This window comes from Colobus angolensis, unplaced genomic scaffold, assembly GCF_000951035.1.
Source record: "Colobus angolensis palliatus isolate OR3802 unplaced genomic scaffold, Cang.pa_1.0 Scaffold34, whole genome shotgun sequence".
NCBI classification, from domain to species: domain Eukaryota; kingdom Metazoa; phylum Chordata; class Mammalia; order Primates; family Cercopithecidae; genus Colobus; species Colobus angolensis.
This window is the reverse complement of record NW_012116710.1, coordinates 1427706-1447443: the sequence shown is the minus strand read 5'-3', so window position 1 is coordinate 1447443 and position 19738 is coordinate 1427706. Positions and strand designations below refer to the sequence as shown.

Genomic DNA, 19738 nt, shown 5'->3' with positions numbered 1-19738 from the left:
TATTTATATTATATATGTATGTATTTTAGTAGAGACAGAGTTTCATCATGTTGTCTAGGCTGGTCTGGAACTGGCCTCAGATGATCCACCCACCTCAGCCTCCCGAAGTGCTGGGATTACAGGTGTGAGCCACCGTGCCCGGCCAAAATTAAAATGTTTCAGTCAAAGTTAGAGTCCCCTAGACCACTGCAACTAATCATAGTGCCCTTTCCCTTCCCCAGAGATACCACCTTCATGAGTTTGAGCTGATCCTTACAGACCTCTTGCTACACGTTTACATATATATACTCATAAAAAGTAGACTATTGTTTTCTAGAGTTTTCTGTTTTACATAAGTGGAATAAAACTATACACATTGTTCTGTAACTTGCTTTCTTCACTCAGCAGTTTATCTTGGAGAGCCTTCTATGTTAGTACATATAAATGGATCTCATTTTTTAAATCTGTTGTATAGTATTCTTTGGACTAGATGTACCACCGTTTATTTAGCCCACTCGCTTTCCAAAGACAGAAGTGCATTTTTCTATAAACGATGTAGCTTTTGAAGGACTTGTGGATTTTTTGCTTTTGAAATATAAGATTTTTATTTATGCTAATGGAGGAACCCACACCACAGTGACAACACAAATATTTAGCAACACCCAGCCTGGTGACTAAGTTTTCCCAATTTCCTTCAGGTGCTTGGCATCCCTAGGAACTAGCTCTTGTCTATTGCCAAGTCTCTGTTTATAGCAAAAGGCTGTCTCAAGAGTAACAAGGAAAATGGCAGAGTTGTCAGCTTTGATTTCAGTGCTGCATCCTGAAACAGGAGACATGATAGGGTGTGAAAACAGTACAGTTCGGAGCCTCAGGGACCTGAGTTCAAATCCTAGTTTTGGCCGCATGACCCTGAGCAAGCCTCTTTATCTCTCTGTGCCTCAGTCCATCTGCCCATAAAAGGAAGTTTAAAATCCATATCTTACAGAATGGCCAGGAGAATGGAAATGCAAGCCCCATGTATAAAGTGATCACGTAGGAGCACATGTGCGCATTTCATGCCCGCATGTCTGCAGCCCCAGGCGAGTGGGGCCCATGAGAGGGGCGCTGGTCCTGCATCATTGAAGGGGCCACTTGAGGTCACAGAACAATGAGAAGACACCAGCATGCCGCCACTGCTGTCGATGCACTGCGGGGGTAGCATTTGAGCTCAAAGGGATTGGGAGAGGGATGTTCCACCCAGGCTGTGGGCGCCAGCTGTGTGCTCACCACCACTGCCCTTTGCACTTGCTTTCATGTACCTCAGCAGGCGAAGCTAGCTTGTCCCTCTCTCCCAGTTTGTAGATAAAGAAACTGAGGCTTAGGGAAGGGGCACCACTTGCAGAAGCTCTCACTAAGTGTCAGGGTGGAGAGTGGAACTCTGCATCCTCTGTCTCTGAAAGGCTTCCTGGGAGGCTGCCTGCAGCAGCTCTGCAGAGCGTCCCCACCTGGAGGGACAGGGAACTGCTTCTTGTCGGCGCTCAACCATGGAGGTCCCTTCCCAGAAGGAGGAAGAGGGGGCTTTTCTGGCCTCCATTTTCCCAAAGGGCTGAGACAAAGTCCTCTCAGAGGTCACCTCGGGGCATGCCGAACCAAATCTCTTCAGCGAGGCTGACAGGGAATATGAAATGGCCGTCATTTGTGTGTGTAGTAAGGCTCAGTTCAAGCAAGCCGAGCCGTCATTCCCTTCCCTCGTCTCTGTGGGGTGCTGCGAGGGCCTGGGCCAGGAGTCAGGGGTCCAGCCCCAGGGAGCTGAAACTCCCTGGACCTGGGTCAAGTCACTTCCGCGTCTCTGGGCCCCCATTTTCCCAACTGTCGAATGGGAGGGTGAGAGCAGCTGGCCACGGGATGTGGAGGAGAGGGGACAGGGAGCCTTACGGTTGGATAGCCAGATGAACAAAGAAAAATATCGGGCATCCAGGGACATTGGAATTGCAAATTAACAGTAAGTTGCTAATTTTTTTATTAGTAGTAAATGATTTGCTGTTTATCTAAAATTCAGGTTTCTCTGGGTATCCTGTAGTTTATCCAGTAAACCCTTCTCAGGGGCCCCAGCTTCACTAGATCCCCCCATTCTTTGGTACAGATCATTGATGTTTTCACAGCTTCTAGATGAGTCCTGGCCACCCCTTTCCACCCAGATCCCCAGCCCCCACACCCACTTTCCTGCCCATGTGGGAGGTCTGAAGCCCTGAGCGGAGAAGTTTAGTAAAGAATTCCCACAATGGAGAGAGGAGTGGGAATTCAGCCTGACATGGAGAAAAGGCAGGTGGTGGGTTTAAATCCGTGGAAACTTGTGTCCACACATGTATCGGATTACAGGAACACAGCCTCTGTGTGCCCGTTGTGTGCCATGTCCATATGGGGGCACACAAGCAAATGGACATTACATCCACATGCTTGCAGAGAAACCACTCAGCGCTGCACTGTGCACATTCACATCCACAATCTAATGCCACATCCACAATTGTGTGCCACATCTGTGTGTGCATGTGCGTGTCTAGATGTCAGGTCTGTGTATGAGCACATAACCATAAATGAGCTAGGTGGCAAATGCTATCGGGGATAATCAGGTAAACGCTGCCCCTCTCCACATGACAGAGACTTTGAATTCATAGGAAACTCCACCTAGGACCACTAGGTACCAGAGAGATGTCCCTTACCCTGCACCTTGCCCATCAGGAACCATCAACACCGTGACGTCATCATAAACTCTAAGCACTGCGTACATGCCTGCAATGCACACCAGGCGATAGCCAGACCATCAGACCAGGTCTGAACTTACCTTGACAGCCCATAGAGACCGATATCGCAGCAGATGGCCGTGACACAAGTTGTTTTCCCGCAGAGGCGTTGTCTCTCTGCCCCAAGTCTGTTAAGTGGCTCTTACAGGGGGCACGTGGCCACCCATGTGTGCAGGAGCATCTGGGCAACCTCAGCACTTACATCCCCATCACTGGTCCCCAGAGAGCAGGAGGGGAGGGAGGGTTCCTAAGGACCTGCTGTGTGCTGGTGTAAGCAGCCTCCCTTTAGGGGATGGTGGAATCAGAAACCAGAAGGCCGTAGTGGCAAAGGGTGGGTCTCAGTTGGTGTTTGACCCCCAGGGCCAAAACCCAGTACAGGAGAGATGCGCAGTAAATGTGTGTTAGTGAATAAATGAGCCAGGGGACAATTGCTGTCGGGGAAGGATGAGGACAGATTGTTCTTGCTGAATAAATCAAGGAAGGCTTTCAGAAAGTGGTAGTAAATGTTCATCTGGGTCTCTTAAGACTAACTAAATAAGTCAACAGAGGGGTGGGCATCCTGGGTTCGAACCCGGATGTGCCAAGACAGAGGTAAATACCTGGCACATGCAGACCTGTGGCTTGGCAGGAGAGTGGGATAAATGTGGCATGGCTAGAAGTGAGGCAGGAGGAGTCCTTTGGGACAACCTCACAGAGAGGCCACTGTGAGCCCAGGAACTGGATGGTTGTGAGGATATAGGGAGCCATGGGAGGTTGTGGAGCAGGGTAGGGATGCTGTGACAGCCGAACTTGAAGGCTGGCTCCTGGCCCCACACTGCCTCTTCTCCTCTTCCAGTCTCCTTTTTCTCACCACTCAGTTTCTAGTTTCTCCTTCTCCAGCCTTCTGCAGCCACCAGTAGGAGACAGAGGGTCAGAGTGCTCTGTGCACCTGGGAATTCAAGTCTGGATCTCTCAGCTTTTCAGCCCACAGCACTCATGACCTTCTCTGCTGCAGGAAGACAGGTTGTGAGCCTGACTGTTGGCAGCTTTCAGGGAAGGAGATGGGCCCTGTGGGAGCTGGCAGCCCCTACAGAAGAAAAGGAACAGTCGACCCAGGCTGGGTGCAGACTCTGTCACCCACCTCACTGTGTGACCTGAACAGGCCTCAGCAGTAAGCCCCGCATCTCAGGGTTATTGACGAGGCTCAAAGGTGATGCTGTGCCGAAAGCATCTGGCAAGTATTAGGCTTCCTCCTCTCCCTCCTCCCCGAGGCCGGTGGTTCTTCAACCGAGGCTGTATCCCCATTGCCAAGGACAATGCAGCTGGCCCTGCCCCATCCAAGAGTGTGTGAGTCAGTAGGTCTGGGTGGGCCCTGAGAATGTGCATTTCTAACAAGTCCCCAGGTGATGCTGAAGCCGCTGCCCCAGGGACCACTAAGTTTTCATCCCCTGCTGCACACTGCAATCCCTGGGGAGCTCTTCTGACTCCCAAGGTCCAGGCCATGCCCCAGTCCAATTCAATTAGAATCTCTAGTTTGGGGCTCAGGCATTAATATTTTTTAAAGCTCCCTGGTGGCTCCAGTGTACAACCAAGTTAGGAACTAGTGCCTTGGAGAAAGCTCAGTAATAGCAACAATAGCAGCTAATATTAGTCAAGGCCTTCCCATGTACCAGGTGCCCAGATGCGACCTTGTTTAACTCTATATGGCAGGCACTATCATTATTCCCATGCTGCACATGAAAAAACCAAGGCCCAGCCTGGGCATGGTGGCTCACGCCTGTAATCCCAGCACTTTGGGAGGCTAGGGTAGGTGGATCACCTTAGGTCAGGAGTTCTAGACCAGCATGGCCAACATGCTGAAACCCCATCTCAACTGAAAATACAAAAATTAGCCGGGTATGGTGGCAGGCACCTGTAATCCCAGCTACTCGGGGGGCCGAGGCAGGAGAATCACTTGAAGCCAGGAGGCGGAGGTTGCAGTGAGCCAAGATTGCACCATCGCACTTCAGCCTGGGAGACAAGAGCAAGACTTCATCTCAAAAAAAAATGAAACCAAGGCCCAGAGAGGGGAAGTCACCCGCCCAAGGTCACAGAGCTGGAAGGAGTCTCGAACGAGGTCCAGACCTAGATCTGCTGTCCCATTTCATTGCTTTGTCTTGAAGCGGTGTGGCTTCCCACAGTCCCAGCAATGACCCATTCTGTCTGGCCTCTGACAGGATATGAAGCACGTGGCGCCCTCCTCCACTCAGCCCGTGCCACACACCTTTGTGTGCTGGCATCTGCACACTCACTCAGCCACATCCTCGAGCATGCATGCATGTGCTGACAGCCTCTCATGGGCACTAAGGCCCACGCCTGCCTTCTGGGTGCCTCGCAGGCTACATTTTAAATACATGAAGCAGGGCCACGAAGCCACCCTTGTGGTTTTTCCCGAGAAAGCACTCACCATTCATTTTATCTGAAATTTCCTGAGCACCCCATTGTCGCAGGGATCAAGCTGGAGTGAATCAGCATTGGTGTTGGCTTCCACAGATAGGGTCACTGTGGGGCATTTGGAGACACAGCCTACCCCCAACTAGATCAGGCTGGAGCAGGGCAGGGTGGCCACTGAGTTCTGTGGCAAGAGGCCTGGCTCGGTTGCCTTCCCAGCAGAAGAATCCTGTGCCTCAGTGTGTGCATCTGCATAATGGGTGCCCAACATAGAACAACTTTACCATCTACAGAGTACTGTCAGAGCCTTGGTTCTATGTGATCCTCAAGTTAGACAGCCCAAGGCCCCTCTGAGAAGCTGAGTGATCCACTCAAGGTCACATAGGAAGGAAAGGTAGATTCCAGCCAGGTCTCCAGATCTAGGTAGGGGTGTGTTGTGGCTGTGATGGTGTTCTCTGACACAAGCTAAGACAGTGGCCACACAGACAGAAATTCCTGGGATGCATATTCCAGGCCCAGAGTAACAGTAGTGGTGGTACAGTGGTGGCAGTGACAGCTACATCTATCCTTTATGAAGGCCAGCGTGTGCCAAGCACTATTTCCACACATCATATTCCCCATCCTCCGTCAACCCCAGACTGCAGGGGATGCCAGAGACAGGGCTTTTTTTTCCCAGAGGCATTGTCTGTCTGTCCCAAGTCCATTAAGTGGCTCTGAAGGGGGACATGTGGCCACTCATGAGGGCAGGGGCTTCTGAACAACCTCAGCACACACATCCCCATCTCTGATCCCCAGAGAGGCAGGAGGGGAGGGAGGTTTCCTGAGGGCCTACTGTGTGCTGGTGCGCATTTATTCCCATTTCACAGAGGTGAAGACTGTGGCTCTGAGAGGGGAAATGATTTGCCCAAGGCACCAGCCCTGAACCAAAGAGCTGCTGGGATTTGAACCCAAGGCTGAGGTTACCCATTGGCCTGCTGCTGTCATGCACCATGCAGCTCATCCCAGCTGATGGCCACCGGCCCTGCAGACAAGGGGCCCAGCTCCCAGCCCCCCACTCCTGGAAACAGTCTTACCCTTGACTTAATTCCACCCCCTCACTGCTACCCCGGTGGCCTGGGTGCCTCTGGGGGAGCAATTTGTTTTCACACTAGCTCTGAGCAGCAGATGGAGAGTTTGGGGAACGTGATTACTGTTGGGTTTTTTTCTTGAAATCATTTGCTCAGGCTGCAGGCAGGTCCACTCAGCCAGACAGTGCCCCTGAATATCAGCCAGCCTCACCAGGGGTGGAAACAATCTCTGGGGTCCCTTTGCTGGAAATAAAGATGTACAGCCTCACAGGGCCTCAGAGGAGGCCTGTCCCTCAGGGGAGAAGAGGTCAGTGGTTACCTAGATGGCCTGGAAAACTCACTTGAATCCCTCTCAGTTGGCCTCTACTTTTGATACAGCCCAGCCTCTTGGTGTGAGGTGCCTCACACATGGGAAGAGCGAAACCCTGCCCTGCCCTCAAGTACAGCACTAGAGCAGAAAGTAAGCCATATGTTAAATGTCTCCATTCCTTCATCTCGCCCCTTCATTCTGACCCCTAACCCAGCCCCTGCTCCTTTACCTACCTCAATAGCCCTTTCTTTATTCTGATTAATTAACCACGTCCTACCTTCTAAGTGGCTTATAAAAGTTTGTCTTATACAAACTGATTTTAAATGACCTAAGTTAGGTCACTTAAAACAGACAAAGAGAGAACAGAAGAAATAGGATGCAGATTCGACAGCTTGATACACGCTGCTGAGTCAGCTCCCAGAGGTGAACTGCATATTCAGTGCTGAGCTACCAAGCAGGCAAGGGGAAGATGGCAAAAAAAATGAGTTACAAGAGCCAAAGTCTCCATTAGAGAACACTCTCACCCTCCCCCTAAAGGCCTGTGTAAGCCCGACCCCATGTGGCATGCTATAAATTCAATTTCTATCCCAGCCTTTCCTGGCCATGGGGACAAAGGGTACAATAGATGTGTCCTCTTCCTTGGGGACCAGCTGACCCCTCTTCTGAGGAGCAAACCAGGAATGCTTCAGTCACTCTGGCCTTTCCCAAGACCTTTGGAGTTTCTTTTGCCTTCTCAGAGCCCCTCTCCTGACCCACACCCTTTCACCTGATCAACCCTCACTCCTTCTTCCAAGCTCACCCAATTACAACTACACTTCTGCCAGGAAATCCTTCCTGACACTCCTGTCTTCCTTACAACAGTGCCCCCAACATGTAGAACAAAGTCTGGTTTATAGTAGGTGCTCAATCAAAATTTGGTGATTGATTAAATGAATGGATGTGCACCATTTTGTATGACCCTAGGTACCTTTTCTACCTTCAGAGGGCCTGAGAAGGGTAGGGGAACTCAGGCCTCCTTAAGACAGGAGGATCTTGAGTCTTGAGTGGGGCCTGGCATCTGGTGCAGGACACCCTTAGTGGGCCGTCCAGCTTCTGTGTAAACATGCTGCCTCCCTCCTTCCCAGAATAATCCATCCATCCTCAGCTCACCCATTAGAAAGTCCTTCCCTCTCATAATGAGCAGCACCTCTACCCGGCTGCTGCACCATGTGGAATGTGAGGAGCGCCTCTGCCCGCCCCACCACTGCAACTGTCTGGGAAGTGAGAAGCCCCTCTGTCCGGCCGCCGCCCCCTCTGGGAAGTGAGGAGCGCCTCTGCCAGGCCGCCGCCCTGTCTGGGAAGTGAGGAGCTCCTCTGCTCCGCCGCCGCCCCGTCTGGGAATTGAGGAGCGCTGCTTTCCGTGCCTCGCTCCCCCGCCACTCCCAACTGTCTGGGAAGTGAGGAGCGCCTCTGCCCAGCTGCCACCCCATCTGGGAAGTGAGGAGCATCTCTACTGGGTCGCTGTGCAACCCTCCAAGTGTGAAGTGACAGCCTTTTGTGTGATCTTTCTGCCCTCCCCAAGTTTGCATTTTCGACATTAAAGTTTACTTTTTAATTTAAAAAAGATAAAAGAAAAAGAAAGACCTTCCCTCTCATAAAGCCAGAGGCCCCTCCTGTACCTTTTCCTCCAGGTCCCCAGCTCTGTGCTCTGGGGCCAAAGCACAGGCTCGCTTTGCCCCCAAGAGAACCACTGTCCCTCGAGCTTTGCTTAACAGAGCTGAGGTGGGGCTGGAGTTTGTCACTCGGCTCTCAACCATGAGTTCCAACTCCCATAGGTCTGGGCACATGCCCTTGGTGAGCCAGATGTCGGGATTTCTATATGGAATTGACTTTGTAATGTTTGCAATAAATTTCCATTTTAAAAAAAACACCAGGCAGACCAAATGAAACCTCTCTAATGGCCTGAGACTGCAGTTTGCGGGAGCCAAAATTGGCTAAGAAGAGAGAGGAAGGTACCCCAAGCAAAGGAATGGGAATGGCCAGGGCAGAGGTTTAGAGGCTGGGGAAGAGCCCAGGACAGTGTCCAGGACAGCTGAATACAGACGCACTTTGAGGCCAAGGCTCCTCAAATACCCACTGACAGCAAGTAGCCATGACAGCAGGAAGTTCCTATGCAGCCAGCCAGTCCCTCACTTTGCGCCATGGCTGTCTTCTTTTACATACGTAGTAGGACACAGATTCTGCCCCCAGTTGAAAAATCTGGACGTGTGTTGGAGTGTTTTTTTACTTTCACAGTAAAAGCACATGCCTTTACAGTTTAGAGAGCTTCACACACATTCCTCTGTGCATGGTTTCCCTAACCTAGGGGTTATTTTGTTCTCATTTTATTGATGAGAAAACTGAGTCTCCGAGGGATGAAACTGGCCCAAGATCACTCACAAGTCAGTGTTAGAACAAAGACCAAAACCTGGCTCCTCACCTAGTGCTCTGACTTCTGCTTATAATTATACAGAAAGAAAATTCACATTTGAAAGTCCACAACCCCACATGGCATCTGGACATTTGTATTTCTCAATTTTCAGGGCCTCGCTGCTTTTGTCCAGTGATCTTTGACACCCTGTATTAATTTTTAATATGCTAAATGGTAAGATGCTCTTTGATCTAAATTGAATCTCAAACACCATTCATCTCTCACACCAGCCTCTGTTGTTTCTGCTCCGAAAAATATGTGTGTTAATATTCAGCAGAAAGGAAAAGAGACCACAAGATTCAGCTCTTGGGAAGGGCATGACAGGTAGGCTGGACCAGGCAAGCTGTCCCACCTGCAGGTCCTCAAAACCGCAGTCTTTGGATACCAAATACCAAAGCCACCAGCCCTAGCCTTCATCCAGACCAATCCTTCATGTCACATGTGGGGAAACTGAGGCCCAGAGAAGGGAAATGGCTTGTCTGCAGTCACAAGGCCCTTTCGCTGTGCCTCTCCTCACCTTGACTGACCCTTTCTTATCGTGTCAAAATCCTGCCAGTTCAAAGTCTTCCTCTCCAGAAGGTCTGGCTTTATCTCCTACCTGGCCTAAAACCTGGATGGTAATAATGACAGTGCGCCTACCTGGTTTCAGGCACAGCACTAGGCTTCTTACATGAGACATCTTGCTGAAGCCTCACCCCAACCCTGTAAAATAGGTACTGCTGTTGCCTACATTTTACAAAAGGAGAAACCGAGGCAGTGAGCGCTGAAGCACTTACCCCAGGTCACTCAGAGCTGGGATTTGAACTCAGGCCATCCGAGTTCAAATCCCACCTGTGTTCTTGGAGCTTGGTTTCCTCAGCTCCGGCTTGGCTGTTCTTCCGCTGAGAAGAGGGGAGTGAGCCAGACATTGTGGCCACCTCCACCTTCTCAGAGGCCCCATGTGAGCCTCAGTGCCCAGGGTTCCCACGTTGGACTTTGATTCTGGGATGCTTGTTGTGGAAACTGACATGGGAACAGCCCTAGCAGAACATACAAATGTTCTTATGCCCAGAGTTGTTATTTCTGAAAAAGAGAGGGCCTCTCAGAAGTCTGTGGGGAGTGGGCAAGGGCGGGGCCTAGGGAAGGAGCTGCCTGGAAGATGGAGGGAGGGACAGAGAAGCTACTCTGCACTGACCCCTCACCCTTCCAGCCACATCGCCCTGTCCCAACCCATAGCCTTGGGGGTCTCAAACTAGCAACTTAGGGGCTGAATCCAGCCCACAGATGTGTTGTACTTGGACCTGGCATGTTTTTAATAGGGAAATTTTACATCAAATTCCAAATGTCCAGCTTCTCTTAGAAGACTGGAAGATCTGCCACACTGAGCCCATATTCCCGCACAGGAGCTGGAAAGCAACTGTCCTCTTCAGAAGAGCCAAGTTTCTTCACTTTGCTCCAGTTTCTACCACTCCCTAATGTCTCCCACTCACCTACTTCACTCATTCACAAAACCCACCCAGCCCCCACACCTATTCAAATTTGCAGCCCCTGCTCTGTCTGCTGTCCCAGGACTCAGGACCTCAATGCCTGGCCTGTGGATTCCCAGCATGACAGAGCCCCAGCATGATATGGCCTGACTTCCAAAATGGAATACTCATGTTATCAACTGTTTACACTGCGGACTCTAGAACGTCTGAACCACGGAACTCAGAAAGTTCAGAGACTCCCCTCTCTTGGAATCAATCAGGCAGGGCCCAGAAGTTTGGCCAGCCTCACTTACTCACTTACTTTTTTTTGGCAAAGACCTTAATTTGCACCAAATCTTACGAGGAGCTCCAAAATGTGAAAACAGACCCTAGGAAAGCCATTTCAGGGCCTATAGATCTCAGAACCCCTGGGATTCTCAGGACCTACCCATCTTATTGAACACTCCCATTGTTGAAATGGGGAAATTGCAGCTCAGAGAAGGGAATTGACTGGCCAAAGCCACAGCAAACTGCCGTAACAGGCCAGTATTGGCTGGTCATAGCCCCTCCCTCAGAGGCCCACTGCCCTCTTGAACTCTCCCTTCTCCCTAGTCAAAACCCAGCCCAAGGAAAGAGCCTGAAACTCATTCACACCATGGCATCCAGAACTGATGATGGCTTCCCCTCCCAGAAAGTCTAAAGGAATTGGAGCTTTTAATTAAAGGAATAAAGGTCAAGTAGAGGAATTTTAGGTGTTGGCTGTGGGTAGAATTGGACAAAAGGAGGAAGACAGGGAAGCTTCCTGCAGTTTCTGGAATCAGTACATGGATCTCCCAGATGGCCAGCCCAGTAGGGAACAGTGGAGGCAGTGTTCCCACGTGCTTAGATCAAGGCTACCGTGGGCTCTCAGAGCCCAGGAGCTGCCCCACAGCAGCAGCTTGGTCTTAGGTCTTGGTCCCTGTCTATGAAATGAGCCTAAGCTGGCTCTGGGTTCCTTCATTCTCACTACATGCAGGACATGGGATCCCAAGAGCTTGCCTGCACCAACAGGCAGGCTAGTGTGAGGTCTCCTAGGGAGGCAGCCATCCCTGGGCTCCTGTGGAGGTGTTTCAGCCAGCCTGGCCCTTGGAGGCTCCTGATGGAGATCTCATGGTCAGCATCTGAGGAGACTCCGCATCTAGAACCCCCGACAGACTCCCAAACCACAGGCTGCTGGACTCCTGGAACCACTGAGCTCTTATGTCCATGGGCAGCCAGGTCTGTTCCATGCATATCACACTCCCCAGAACCTGGCACCAGGCTAGGCCCACAGTGGGGGCTCCAGGAATGCAAACTGAATGAATGAATGGGTGAATGAGGCAACAAACAACAGACTGTTAGAACCCTAAAACCATACATTAGGCCACGAGGTCCCATCAGCCACATGGTCCAGTCCTGCAACCCCAGCGTGCTGGTAGTGCTGTTTGCGGGAGTAGACTGAAGGCCATAGGTCTGATGATGGGTGTGTGCCCCTCCCTGTCTACCCCGCCCCATCTGTCCTCACTAAGACACAAGAAGAGCTAGGGTTTGCTGGGTCAGTGACAGGACTGTCATTGCCTGCCTGCAGGGGCCCATTTGTGCTGCACTGTTCAGGCCAGGCTCGTAATACTCAGACCTGCATTTAGCGGGTGGGACAATTCTAAGGCTTCAGATGCCAGGCTCTGAGGTACAGGAATCAGACTGGTCTTTGCGCCCAAGGTCCACGGCCCAAGTAGGACACGGGTCCGGGGAAGTGGTAAGCCTGCTGCGGGGAAGGCTGTGGGAAGTAAAGGCAGAGGGCCACTGTCTGCCTGGAGTGGAGGGGAGGCTGCTCAGCAGGGGCCCTTGAGAGGGGCTCACAGTGCTGAGTGGAGGAAAGGCTGTTCCTGGTTTGCTGAACAGCAGGAGTAAAGGCCTGGCGGTGTGACAGGACACTTGTCATGGAAAAATAAAATGGCACACCAGTGCCTTGGGGTGGCATGGGGCAGCTTGAGAGGAAGGCTGAAGCAAGAAGCAGCACCGACCTCTGAGGGGCACAGCAGACAGTGGACAGAGGGAGCCCTCCCCGCCAGAGCCACGCGCCTCCTAGTCACACGCCTGAATTTCCTCCATGAGAGGCTCCTTCCAGACCCCTCTTCCAACGTACAGATCCACCTGGGGTTCGCCACTTGTGGGTTGTCCATACCCCAATACCAGGGAGTTTAGGAGGTGACGTATAGACAGGAAAACAGTGGCCAGTGCCAGAGCAGGGAAGGGCACAGTGTGGCAGGAGGAAGGCAAAGTACTGGCCTGGCTCTGCTGGGAGGAAGCCACATGGCAAAAGTCAAGGCTGCAGACACAGGTTGCAGGTCAGACGAGAGGGTCAGAGTGCCAGGCTGGGAAACGTGGGCTTTATTCCAAAGACAGTGAGCAGCCTCCCAAGGCCTTTGAGCAGGGGCGTGAGAGTGGACTTGCAAGTCTGGAAGAATTATCTGGAAATGCAGATGGTGGGTGGAAGTGGACCCCTACCACTCTGTCCAGGCCCCACATGATGAGGGGTGCACCTGGCTATACCTCACTCCCTTGTCCAGAAGAGAAAACACCACCAGCATCAGCTGCATGTCCACCAGGCACGCTCTGAGCACATTGCAAGGCATCCACAGTGAGGGCCGCCCCTAAGTGGGCACTCTTCTGTCTGGTGGGCTGCTCTGTTCCAGTGTCTGCAACAGTGCCAGGCACTTAGAAGGTACTCAATAAATGCTCATGGACCACATAAATTACCTCATGTGATATTCACAACCATCCATGGGTTAAGTACAATCACCATCCCCATTGCAGAAGAATTTACTGAGGCTCAGAGAGCGAGGGCTGTCACACTGGGATTTTAATCCAGGCAGTGGCTTCTGATTCTTCTCTAACCACTGCGAGGCATTCAAAAGGAGGGAGAGCAGAAGGAGGGTACCAGTGTGAGGCGGCTGTAGGAGTGTGGATTCGCTTCCCGTGGCTGCCACAGCAAATGACCACAGACTGATTGTGGCTTAAAACAAGGAAAGTTTATTCTCTCATGACTCAAGGCCAGAAGTCAGAAATCAGGTGTGAGCAGGGCCACCTCCCTCTGAAGAGCAAGGAACAATCCTTCCTTGCTTCTTCCAGCGTCTGGTGGCCCCAGGCGTTTCCTGGCTTATTTCTGCATCGCTCCAATCTCTGCCTCTGTTTTTACATGGCCATCTTCCCTCTGTGTCTGTGTCTCTTGTAAGGACACCTATCGTTGCATTTAGAGCCCAGATAATCCTGGATGCACTCATCGTGATATCCTTAACTTAAGTACAACAACAAGACTATTTTCCCAAATGAGGTCACATTCACAGGTTCTGGGGATCATGATGTGGATATATATTTTGGGGGCTACCATTCAACCCACTGCACGGTGTCTCTGGCTTTTGGCAGGAGCCTGCTTAGGGCCCAGAACATGAAGAGATGTTGAACTCCTGGGCCAGCCACCTGCAAGTTCTTGCTCTGTTTCTCCTTCTCTGCCCCTAGATTCCCAGAACACACCTGCATCTCTCCCGGTCCCCCAGGCCAACCTCTCTGCTCTCTGTCCACAGGTTTGCCGGGCACCGCTCCAGACCTGGAAAAAAGAAAGCAAATTTTTGGGCAAAACTTTATACCTCCAAAGAAGCCAAAAACCTTCCTGCAGCTTGTGTGGGAGGCGCTGCAGGACGTGACACTCATCATCCTGGAGATCGCCGCCATCATCTCCCTGGGGCTGTCTTTCTACCACCCGCCTGGCGAGGGCAACGAAGGTAAGACGGACCTCGGACCCAGGAACCGCCCCGCACACCGGACCACCACATCCACACTGGGGGCACTCTTGGCTCACATAGATAATCCTCTCCTTCCAGGGAAGGAAACCAAGGCCCAAGGGGCAGGGCCCCGCCCATAGCCAACACAGCCAAAGAGTGGCCGAGCCAGGCCTCAGCCCCGTTTTCCCTGTATGAAATGCACAAGAGTTGGACCAACAACAGTAATCGTTTTAGTGAGCATTTTTGAGCACTTACAGAGTGCCAAGCCCTGGGCTGAGATGTTGCCCCGGTAGCCCCCTGAGGTAGCGGCTATGGTGATGCCCATTTTAAAGATGAGGAAACCTTGGGTTCAGTGCATACTGCTTGGGTGATGGGTGTACCAAATTCCCACAAATCACCACTAAAGAACTTACTCATGTAACTAAATACCACCTGTTCCCCAAAAACCTATGGAAATAAAAAAATGTAAAAAAAAAAAAAAAAAGATGAGAAAAGGCACAGAAAAGGGAGTTACCCTGCTCGAGGTCACCAGCTAATAAACAGTCCTCAGATTTTGCTGTGGAGCTTGTTGAAAACATTAGTGTCAGTCCAGGTCCTAAGAGAGCCTGGTTCTCTCTCTCCAGAGTCCAGGGATGGCTGGATTTTGATAAGCACACAGGTGAGGGCGACCCTGACATCTGTGCAGGCTGATCTGTTTTATAATTTGCTTTTTCAGTCAGTAGGATATTGTAAATACTTTTCTGTGATTCATTATGATTCAACATTTCCTAATGAATGTGCTGCATAAATAGATAACCCTACTACAGCTTCAGACAAGCAAATTAAAAGTTAATAGCACATAAGAAATAACATTATGGGCCTCATTTTCCCTAAATAAGAAGATGGCCTCTGAGGTCCCTTGAATATTTGTTGCCCTGCCCCCTCCCAAGCCAAAGTTGCCCAAGAAACTGGATAACCAAGTCTATTTGGCCAACTACCTCAATTTTACACATAGTAAGTTGATTTGTTTTCTTTCATGACCTCTTTCCATAGAGGGTTTAAAGACACAAGAGAGATACATCTCACAGCATGCAGTCAAATAGAAAGCCAGACAGAAAAGGAATGGAAGCAAAGAAACCAGCTATAATTGCTGCCATGATTAAGATTTAAATCTGACTTGAGGTTCCTGGCAGCCAAGACAGAAAGTGAATTCGGGTGATTTGCTGTGAATATACTAGAAAGCGGCCGGGTGCAGTGGCTCAAGCCTGTAATCCCAGCACTTTGGGAGGCCGAGATGGGCGGATCACGAGGTCAGGAGATCAAGACCATCCTGGCTAACCCGGTGAAACCCCGTCTCTACTAAAAAATACCAAAAAAAAAAACCTAGCCGGGCGAGGTGGCAGGCACCTGTAGTCCCAGCTACTCAGGAGGCTGAGGCAGGAAAATGGCATAAACCCGGGAGGCGGAGCTTGCAGTGAGCTGAGATCCGGCCACTGCACTCCAGCCTGGGTGACAGAGCGAGACTCCGTCTCAAAAAAAAAAAAAGAAAGTACTGAATTTTAAAAATAATAATAGAACAAAAATTTTTTAATGAAAAAATTAGAAACTAAAAGGTTGATTTGCATAGCTCAAATTATCAACAAGGAGGAAAACTATTTAGGAAGATGACATTTCTCTTTACAAGAATTCTGGGAGGAACTTTCACATAGCACATTATAAGAAATGCATAATGGGCAGCCTTCTTTACAGAAGTTTTATACCAAATATGAAAGAAGATAGTACATGACGACTTGAATAAGCCTTGAACAAAGCTAAGAGTTTAACACAAATGCGTAATGATAATACTTCTATTTTTATAGCTACCACTAGTTGGGAGCTATTATGATAGAAGTCCATTTAATTATCAATCCTCACAACAACCCCCAAAACCAAGGCCCTGAGATAGCAAATTGCTTGCTAAGGGCACACAGCTAGAAAGTAGCAGAACCATGACTCAGACCAAAGCATTCTGGCTTCTCGGTCCTGTCCCTCAGCTGCATTTCCTCAGAGAAGGACGGGACTGAATCAGCCCAGATACATGGCCTCATGCAACCCAATTCAGCACAAGATTAGAACTCAGATAGCAGGTAGTGGAGGGGGTGGAAGGGTAACATGGACTGAGCTCCTCATGTGTGCCAGGAGGAGCTTCTAACCCCCCAAACAGGTGAGTGCAATCTTCCGTCTTAGAGATTCGGAAACCAAAGCCCAGAGAAGGGAAGGACTTGCCTGCTGTCACAAAGCTACCTTAGGCCGTAGGGCAGGATTTTCAACCTGAGTCGGTCTGTGGCTCGTTCCACGGCTCTTCCCTGCCTCTGGCCGGGGTACTAGCTCAGGCCATGCCCTCGTCCAAGGCAGCTGCACACAATCCAGCTTCACTGGGATCAAAAGTTCTTGGGCTTTGTGACCATCCTGACTCCTTCTCCCAAAGCCCATGCCCTGGCCTGAGATCTGAGCTCTGGGCCTTCCATGTTTCCAGGGCTCCTGTGCCCCAAGTCAGGCTCAGGCTCCACCAATCCCCAGCCACCAAGTGCAAAAACAAACAAACAAACAAAAAACCCTGAGGAGACATCAGTTTCACCAGGGAAGTTGACAGGGACAGCTATGTGGCCTTCTTGGCTCCCTTCTCCCTGTACACAGCCTTCCAGAGACTGGGGTCCAGCTGTGACTGAGCACCCAGTACACATGGCACTTTATGTCCGGGTTCTCGGTGAACCCTCACATCCATTTCACAGACCAGGAACTTTCGGCCAAAGATCCCCAATGGGGCCCTCCCTGAGCAGCTAGTGTGGAAATTGTGTCATTGCTGTGGTGCTACTGAGTTTTGTTTAAAATCATGAAATGCACCCAATTTCTTTTTGACACCAGCTGCCACATCTTGGAAGGCACCAGAGTCCAGCGATCAGAGCCTAGGCACAGGGCCTGGATCTGCCTGTCTGGCCCTGGACGCAGGCTGGCCCTCCATGTGCTCAGCCTCAGTGTCTTCATCCATAAAATGGGGTGAATGATAGTACTTGCCTTGTGGAGCTCTTGTGGTGATTGAAGGAAATAATGCAAAGTGCTTAGCACAGAGCCCTGAGTCAACTTCAGGAAGCAGGTGTCCCCATGTGGCCAATCGCTCCTGGTTTCTGGAAAAGTGACCACGTTCTTTTCCACACCCCACAATTCTAGTATCCTCTACAGCAACGCGGGGGTGGACAGTGTGAGTGTATTAGAGTCACAGGTTCCAAAGCCCCAGCACCTGTCACTCTTGCCTCCAGCCCCTGTCATATTGAGTCCTCAGAGGCCCACCGCCCGCCTCCGCCCCAGGTCTAAAGATCCAGAAGTTAGAGCCTGAGCCAGGCAGAGAGCCTTGCTTCTGAGAGGGCAGGCAGCCCTATGCACAGAACAGACTCAGGAAGTTCTACAGAAGGAGCAACACCGGCTCTGTCAGCAGAAGGAAGGAAGGAGAGAACGCAGGCTAGGGGGAAGAAGGAAAAGGAAAGGAAGAAGGAAGGCAGAGAGGGGCTTATTTATAACCTGGCACCCATAGGAAAGATGGACAACATTCCACCACCGGCCTTACCAAATCCCCAGTGCTCACGCTGTTTGAACTCATTCAGTTTTATTTATCACTTGCCATTATCTTAAATGCCTTGGAATGGACATCCTCAGCCCTGAGCTCTGATGCTAGCCAGGTACACAGCATCCCCACCCCCACCCCATCTGGCAGGTGAGGGAACTGGAGCTCCAAGAGGGGAGGGTGGGGACTCACCCAGAGTTGTGGCCTGGGCACCCAAGTCAGGCCTCAGGCTTCCTGCACTGGAGACAAACTCAAGAGACAGGGATGAAAGACCCACAACTGGACTCATTCCAGGATCAGGTCTGGTGGCAGGCAAGGAATACAGCATGGTGGCAGCACTACAGGGCTGACCACCCCCACCAGAAGACACACCTTTCCGAGAGGGAGGCCTGCTCTTAGCAGATGACAAAGCAGGGCCTTGGGACCCAGTGGGATGTGGGTTCAAATCCAGGTGCAGCAGCTCCCAGCCAGTGACTGCCCCTGCCCAGGCCTTACCTTCTCCCTCTGTAAGACAGGGCTGGTCACTGGCAACGTTGATGGGTGGAATTAGAGTCACACATGCAATGAGTGTATGAGTTTCTCACTGTGCCTGGCCCATTGTAGGTGGTTAGTAGATACAGTCATGTGTTGCTTAACGACAGGGACATGTCATGTTCTAAGACAATTTCATCATCGTACCAACATTGTAGAATGTGCTTACACATACCTAGATGGCACAGCCCACTACACACCTGAGCTTGTGGTGCAGCCCGTTGCTCCTAGGCTACGCACCTGCACAATGTGTGACCAGACTGAATCCTGTAGGTAGTTGTAACACAATGGTGAGTATCTAAGTATCTAAACACGGAGAAGGTACAGTAAAAATACAGTATTATAATATTATGAGACCACTGCCGTAAATGCAGTCGGTCACTAACAGAGACAGCCTCCCACAGCGCATGACTGTGTTTGCTGAGTGACCACAGGGCCCTTGTCCAGCAGTGACACTGTTGCTATCTGTACACACTGTCTAGTTTTACCTAATGCCTAACTCCTGGGGCTCTGCCCCACACGTCATCTCATCCTTTTCCCTAAAACCACTGGGCCAAACCGGGCCAGGCTGGGCCAGATGCCCCCTGATGAGCAGGAGTGAACAGGTATAAAAGCATCCCTTAACTTAAAGCCAGGAGCCCTCGTTTGAGTCCTGGCTGTATCACTTCCTGGTGCGTAACCTTGGGAAGGTCTTATCTCATACTTATCACTCAGAAAGCAGTTGGGGCTGGGCTGTGGGTACTGTAGCACTCTGCAGCCTGTTAGTCCTCTACCAACATCATTTTGTACATGAAGAATTACCTGGCTCAGAGACCTCTAGGCATTTGTCCTAGGTCACACAGTGTGTTCATGGCAGGGCTAGGATTGGCACACTCAGTGCCCCCAACCCCCTGCTGGTGACAGCTCCCCTAGTGCCAGAGTGCCAGCAGAGTGACAGGCACATAGTAGGTGTTTGGAAAATGTTTATGGCTCAACTAGTTTTGAGGATCTTTGTTGGCTACCAGGCCCTGGTAGCCATGTGGGAGGCAGATTCTCCATTGTACTGGTGAACATGCAGACAGGCCCAAAGAGGCCAAGTGGGTTCCCCAAGCTTACACAGACAGGGAGAGGCCACACCCTCTACAGCCCCAGGTCCCTGGACCTTATGGCCACAGTCTCCAGATCCTGTCCCTGCCCCAGTCCAAGGGAGTCCCAGAGGAGACCTCAGCAGGACCCACCCACTCCCCTCTTCGTTCCCCTTCCTATTCTCTTCTCCATAATTGCTCCAGGGGCAGCAGGAGTTGTTCCTAGGGTTAGACAGCTTCCAGGTGGCCAAATCCCTTCCCCAGTAATCTGCACTCCCACTTTCTAGCCATCCCTGGGCACCGCGTGACCATCAGACAGTTCTCTGG

General features: G+C 51.0%; 1 protein-coding gene across 4 annotated transcripts in view; it reads left to right on the top strand.

The window, feature by feature from the left end:
* The window catches only part of ATP2B2 (ATPase, Ca++ transporting, plasma membrane 2), a 216620-nt gene that overhangs the window by 113922 nt on the left and 82960 nt on the right, over positions 1–19738 (top strand). For all 4 annotated transcript variants that reach the window (XM_011952295.1, XM_011952294.1, XM_011952296.1 and 1 more), the window contains exon 3: positions 14042–14239. In XM_011952295.1, coding sequence (XP_011807685.1) covers positions 14042–14239 — 198 coding nt within the window. The remainder of the gene's footprint in view (positions 1–14041; positions 14240–19738) is intronic.